The 7,619-nt window shown below is 40.8% G+C and overlaps 1 protein-coding gene across 1 annotated transcript; it reads left to right on the forward strand.

The window, feature by feature from the left end:
* The first annotated feature begins 3,287 nt into the window (after positions 1-3,287).
* On the forward strand, positions 3,288-4,058 carry Apcs (amyloid P component, serum). Its single transcript, XM_027419075.2, is given in 2 exon segments — positions 3,288-3,351; positions 3,451-4,058. Coding segments are annotated over 2 exon segments (672 nt in total).
* The last annotated feature ends 3,561 nt before the right edge of the window (positions 4,059-7,619 follow it).

Genomic DNA, 7,619 nt, shown 5'->3' on the forward strand with positions numbered 1-7,619 from the left:
ACCTGAACAAGGGGGAGCTCATGGACCCCAAACTGATAGCTGGGAAACCAGCATAGGACTGCTCCAGACCCCTTGAATGAGGACATCAGTTTGGAGGTCTGGGTAATCTATGGGGCCTCTGGTAGTGGATCAATATTTATCCCTAGTACAAGAATGGACCTTGGGAGCCCATTCCACATATATGGATATTCTCTCAGCCTAGACACACGGGGGAGGGTCTAGGCCCTGCTCCAAATGATATGACAGACTTTAAAGATCCCCCATGGAAGGCCTCACCCTCCATGGAGATGAGATTGGGGTGCAGGGGAAGAGAATAGGAAGAGGGAACTGGGATTGATATGTAAAACAAGCATGTTTCTAATTTATTGGTTTGGTGGGGTTTTTTAGGATTTTTCAAGACAGGGTTTCTCCATATTGCTTTGGAGGTTGTCCTGGAACCTGCTCTGTAGATCAGGCTGGCCTCAAACTCATAGAGATCTGCCTGCCTCTGCCTCCCAAGTGCTGGGATTAAAGGCATGCACCACCAACACCTGGCTTGTTTCTAATTTAATTTTTTTAAAAACTTCAAAAAAAGAAAGAACCTGAGCTCATATCCCCAGTACCCACATAAAAGCTAGGCATGGTATAACACTTCTATGATGGCTAGTGTTGGGTGTAGGCTATTAAAAGGGTTAGCTCAGCCAATTGAGCCAAAGTTGCAAGCTCTAGATCTACTTAGTGACAACTTTGTGTCAAAAAATAAGGTAGAGGCCACAGAGGAAGCCATGGAATAATGACCTCTGGCATCCACATATGTGCACACACAGTCTTTGATCTTAACCTTATTGTAGTGGCTTGAATGAAAATGACCCCAATAGGTTTGTGTATCTGAATACTTGGTCCCCAGTTGGTAAAACTGTTTGAGAAAGGTTAGGAGGCATGGCCTTGCTAAAGGAGATCTGTCCCTGGGGGTGAGCTTTGAGATCTCAAAGGACCCATGCTTTACCTAGTCTACCATTGCCTGTCTGTCTTAAGGTTATGTCTCAATATATGGGATTCCAACTACTCTTCCAGGACCAGCCATGCCTGCCTAACTGCTGCCATGCACCCCAACATGCTGGCCATGAACTCTACTAACCCTCTGTAACTAAATCCTAAACAAATTCTTCTGTTAGTTACCTTGACTATGGTGTCTTGCCTCAGTAATAGGAAAATAACTAAGATATTTTGAAGAGTCCACAAAAGTGGAAATAATGTGCATTTGGGTCTTTAGAAAAGTTTTATAAAGGAGATGACTTTTGAGATTAATTTTGAAGAACATTTAGGATTTGAATAAAAAGAAAAAGATAAAAGAGAATTTCAAGGCAATGAATAGAAGTAACAAAATCAGGAAAGCTAGCCATAAGTGAAGAGCAACAATTAGAGATGTTTGATTGGAGAATGGGATTTGATTAGGAGATCATAGGCAAGTTAGGGTGATACTGGAGACAGCATTGGTTTCCAAGTGGAGGGATTGAGATTTACTCCAGGAGATGATGGGATGTGCAACTCCAACCAACTGTAGTATTCACCCATAGTGAGCAAGTCAGATAAGACTCTACAACCTGATATTCAACTTAGATTAGAAAAAAAATAGTAGATAATAGCTATTGCCTAGAGATGAGGACTTGAAGAATAATGAGAGCAGAATTAGAGAAAGTGAATTACCCATGGTAGTTATTGTGTCATTGAAAAGGCTAATTAACCTGAGGTGAGCTGAGAGGCAAGAGGGTAAATAATAAGAAGCTAGACAAAAAGAATAGGGATAAAGATTATATAGACTTTAGAGGTGAAAAAGAAAATCAAGCAAGCAGAAAGAGAAAAGAATAAGTTTGATATCTTAGAAGCTAAGTAGGTTTGAGTAGTGACTAATAATGGTTGACTTTTAAAATAGTAGCAGAGAAAATAGGGATGAAGGTCATTGGTGCTATAAAATACTTGCCCCCCCCCCCCGACTTAATTCCCACACCTAATTCTGTGCCTGGGAATGAGTGCACAAATATGAGTATGATGTATTGATGAGGTCATCAGCAATGACAGACTTTTGGTGTCCAGGGCCTCAGAAGAAAGAGTGGGAAAAAGGAAGATGCAGACATCTCAGTAGTTGTGTATGTCACCAAAAACAGTCATGATGAGAAGTGAGAAAGTTTAGGGTAAGAAAGCATCATGAGTCATTAAGGAAAGGCTGAATGACAATAGTAGAAAACTAGTAAGCTTCAAAGCAAATAGAAAATTTGTGCTTCACTGTCCTGACCTGCAGGACATCAACCTGGGGCAAGAGAGTCAGGGATAGGGAATGGGGACAAGAGACACAGAAAGAACGACCACAAGACAAGATTCTGATCAAGTGGCAAACTTTACTTTTTTCTCAGGCTAGCTTATATAGTCGGCAGAGCAGGATATGGGGAGGGGTAGAATGGTTGTTTGTGAGCCAGGTGTTAGTGTAGGCAGGATATTAGGAAGCCACAAAGAGGATGTTTGGCAGGATAAAGAGTATATGAGTAAGAGGTCCAGGAAGGATTGCCTAGGTAACTGAGCGTGTGGGTGGAGGACTAGGTCAGGTTGTTTCTTTTCTTGAGCTGAGGTACTAAGGAGCTGCTATGTCAAGGTTAACTATGTGGCCTGCCAAGCATGACCTAGGATCTCATGCCAAGCCATGAGATTTGGCTAGCAACACTTCACAACTACCTTTAACCTCTTAGTAATGCCCGGATACTTCATTCCTCCATAATTAATTAATCAAATACAAAAGGACAAATAGACTTTTTAGAGTAACCAAAAATAGAACACAGGCTATTTTCCATAGCTTTAGTAGGTATGCAATTGCCCTGTTCCCATATCCCTTTCTGCAAAGCACAGGGTCATGAGATGGAGAGCCAGCTGCAAAATGGAACAAGGCCTTACTCTTGTTGTCAACCTGACCCCTTGTTCCATCTGTAGGACCTTGTAGCTCTGCAGCTCCCCTCTTCCTAGAAATAAAATCTGGGTCACAGGGGTTAGAACTCTAATGAATAACTTCCATTGTCTAATGAATAACTTCCATTGATTTCCCACCTAGGAGAATCAGCATTCCTTTTCCAACAACAGCTGTGATTATTGGCAGAAAGAAGGAGGAACCTGAGAAGGCTTCTCTCCACCCCTCAACATCATCAAAGGCACATATAAAACCTAAATGCTTGGAGCCTTAAGAGTGTAGTGGGCAGCCATCTTTCTGTCTCCTACTCAAGTAACTGCTGCTGCTGCTGCTGCCATAGCCCTGGACAAAGAGCATGGACAAGATGCTGCTGCTGCTTGGGGTATCTATCCTCCTTTCAGAAGCCTTTGCTCAGACAGGTAAGAAATTTAGGCTACAGTCAGGGAGAGAAATCGATCTTGAGCTATTGTTTCTCTGAATTTGTTGAAACTTACTATATGTCTTACTTTATCTCACAGACCTCACAGGAAAGGTATTTGTGTTCCCCAGAGAGTCTGAAACTGATTATGTGAAGCTGATCCCACATCTGGAAAAACCACTGGAGAACTTCACACTGTGTTTTTGAACCTATACTGACCTTTCCCGCCCTCACAGTCTTTTCTCCTACAATACCAAGGACAAAGACAATGAGCTGCTAATTTATAAGGAAAGAATTGGAGAATACGGATTGTACATTGGAAATTTGGGAGCCATAGTCCGTGGGGTGGAAGAATTTGCTTCTCCAGTGCATTTCTGCACCAGTTGGGAGTCCTCTTCTGGCATTGCTGAATTTTGGGTCAATGGGAAACCTTGGGTAAAAAAGGGTCTGAAGAAGGGGTACACTGTGAAAGCCCAACCCAGTATTATCCTAGGACAGGAGCAGGATAAGTATGGAGGAGGGTTTGATAAGTCCCAGTCCTTTGTAGGGGAGATGGGGGATTTGAACATGTGGGACTCTGTGCTGACCCCAGAAGAAATTAAATCTGTATATGAAGGTTCCTGGCTTAAGCCTAACATTCTGGATTGGCAGGCTCTGGATTATGAAATGAATGGCTATGCAGTCATTAGGCCTCGTGTGTGGGATTAAGATCTTACAACAAAATCTCATGAAAATGAAATGACCAATGTCCAAGAGGTCAAGTCAGCACAACTCAACACTTAATCCTGAATCTGCAGCCTTTTCTCGCTTGTGAACTTCCTGTCTACTTATCTGCCTAATAAAAATATTATCAAGTTCTGCCTGCATTCTTTGCCACTTGATGTAATCTCAAATGCTTTCTTTTAGATTTACTCCTTTTGAAAATTGGTGCTTTGATATCTAGAAAAATTGAGTTGTAAAATGAAGGGATGGAAAATTAACAAAGAGGAAAATGGCAACACTTATAAGCTACTGGTAATCAATTTAATAATAACACAAAATATTGTGGAATTGCAGTAGAAATCCCTCCACTTGTTTATCCAAATACAAGTCAATTAAAAAGCCTGATATAGCTCAAGGGACACAACTATAATAAGACAGGTAAATGACAATTGAGATCTTGACAGCAAATAATGAGATGGGAAATCCAGGATAAGAATGAAAACTAAACATGTATAAGAAACTGAGATTGGTCCTGCGACAGGTGCCCGAGCCTCAGCTGAGTCTGGGCACTGCTCTGCCCCCACAAGCTCCCCATTCAACCCTGCTGGCTTCTGCCTGAACCTCCCCCCCAGAGGAGTGGACCTGGCCAGACTGGAAGGCAAACCCTGAGTTGGGACACACCTCACACCTCTCTATACTCTGCCCTCAGTCCTGCAGTGGGCATCCTAGCCTCAGGTGAGTCTGGGGGCTGCTCTGCCCCCCCAAACTCCACCATCAATCCCTGCTTGCTTCTGCCTGAGCTCACCCGAGCAAGAGTAGACCTGCCCAGACTGGGAAGTCCCACCCTGAGTTCGGACACACCTCACCCTTGTCCACCCACCACCCTCTGCCATCTGGCTGACACCAGAGGCTGAGCCCTCCGCTGGCCACTGGAAAAAGGGAGAGACCCCACCTGCACTCACTGGAAGAAGGGATGGGTCTTAAACTGACCATAAAAAGATACAGGCTAACAGAATGGATACACAGACAAAATCCATCCTGCTGTATGCAAGAAACACACCTCAACTTCAAAGACAGGTGTTACCTCAGAGTAAAGGGTTGGGAAAAGATTTTCCAATCAAATGGGCCCAAGAAACAAACTGGTGTAGCAATCCTAATATCTAACAATTCAGACTTCCAACTAAAATCAATTAAAAGAGATGAAGAAGAGCATTTTATATTCATCAAAGGAAAAGTCCATCAAGATGAAGTCTCAATCCTGAACATCTATGCCCCAAATAGGAAGGCACCCACATTTGTAAAAGAAACATTACAAAAGCTCAAACTACACATAAAACCACACACACTTATAGTAGGAGACTTCAACACCCTGCTTTCACCACTGTACAGGACCACCAAACACAAACTTAAAAAGAAACAAATGATCTAACAGAAGTTATAACCCACCTGGGTTTAACAGGTATCTATAGAGCATTCCAACCAAACACGAAAGAATATACCTTTTTCTCAGCACCACATTGCACCTTCTCTAAAATTGACCACATAGTTGGCAACAAAGCAAACTTCCACAGATACAAAAGAATTGAAATAACCCCCTGTATCTTATCAGATCACCATGCTTTAAAGCTAGAATTCAACAGCAATACAAATTGCAGAAAACCTACAAACTCATGGAAATTGAATAACACCCAATTGCACCATTCCTGGATTGAGGAAGAAATAAAAAAAGAAATTAAAGACTTCTTAGAATTTAATGAGAATGTAGACACAACATACCTAAACTTATGGGACACTCTGAAAGCAGTGCTAAGAGGAAAGTTCATAGCACTAAGTGTCCCCATGAAGAAACTGGAGAATAGTCACATGAGAGAATTGACAGAACAACTGAAAATTTTAGAGAAAAAAGAAGAAAACTCACCACAGAGGAGTAGACACCAGGAAATAATCAAACTGAGGGCTGAAATCAATAAAATAGAAACTAGGAAAACATTACAAAGAATCAATGAAACAAAGAGTTGGTTCTTTGAGATCAACAAGATAGAAAAACCTTTACCCAAACTAACCAAAAGACAGAGTGAGAGAGCACGCTAATTAACAAAATCAGAAATGAAAAGGGGGATATAACAACAGACACTGAGGAAAGCCAGAGAATCATCAGGTCATACTTTGAAAACCTGTACTCCACAAAATTTGAAAATCTAAAGGAAATGGACAGTTTCCTGGATAGATATCACTTACCAAAATTAAACCAAGAACAGATAAGCAGTTTAAATCAACCTATAACCCCTAATGAAATAGAAGCAGTCATCAAACATCTCCTAACCAAACAAAGCCCAGGGCCACATGGCTTCAATGCAGAATTCTACTAGAAATTCAAACAAGAGCTGATAACAGTACTCCTTAAATTGTTCTACACAATAGAAGCAGAAGGGACATAGCCAAACTCTCTTTATGAGGCTACAATCACTTTGATATCCAAGCCACACAGAGATACAACTAAAAAAGAGAACTACAGACCACTATCCCTCATGAACATCAATGCAAAAATACTCAACAAAATATTGGCAAATCAAATCTAAGAACACATCAGAAAAATCATCCACTATAATCAAGCAGGCTTCATCCAGGGATGCAGGCATGGTTCAACATATGAAAATCCATCAATGTAATCCACCATATAAACAAACTGAAAAAGAAAAACCACATGATCATCTCACTAGATGTTGAAAAGCCTTTGACAAAATCCAAAATCCCTTCATGATAAAGATCTTGGAGAGAACAGGAATAACAGGGAAATATCTAAACATGATAAAGGTAATATATACCAAACCAACAGCCAACATCAAACCAAATGTAGAGAAAGTCAAATTGATTCCTCTAAACTCAGAAACAAGACAAGGCTGTCTACTCTCTCCATATCGCTTCAATATTGTACTGGAAGTTCTAGCTAGACCAATAAGACAACAAAAGGAGATGAAAGGGATACAAATTGGAAAGAATGAAGTCAAACTTTCACTATTTGCAGATGATATGATAGTCTACATAAGTGACCCGAAAAACCCTACCAGGGAACTCCTATAGCTGATAAACACCTTCAGGAAAGTAGCAGGATACAAAATTAACTCAACAAAATCGGTAGCCCTACTATATAGAGATGATAAATCCAATGAAAAAGATATCAGAGAAACATCACCCTTCACAATATCCACAAGCAACATAAAATATCTTGGGGTAACACTAACGAAAAAAGCGAAAGACCTGTACAGTAAAAACTTTGAGTCTTTAAAGAAAGAAATTAAAGAAGATACCAGAAAATGGAAAGATCCCCATGCTCCTGGATAGGTAGAATCAACATAGTAAAAATGGCAATCTTGCCAAAAGTAATCTACAGATTCAACACAATCCCCATCAAAATCCCAACACAGTTCTTCACAGAACTTGAAAGAACAGTTCCCAACTTTATATGGAAAAACAAAAAAACAGAGGATAGACAAAACAACTCTGTACAATAAAGGATCTTCTGGAGGCATCACCATCCCTGACTTCAAGCTCTATTATAGAGCCATA

The sequence above is a fragment of the Cricetulus griseus genome, chromosome 5 (assembly GCF_003668045.3).
Source record: "Cricetulus griseus strain 17A/GY chromosome 5, alternate assembly CriGri-PICRH-1.0, whole genome shotgun sequence".
Lineage (NCBI taxonomy): Eukaryota > Metazoa > Chordata > Mammalia > Rodentia > Cricetidae > Cricetulus > Cricetulus griseus.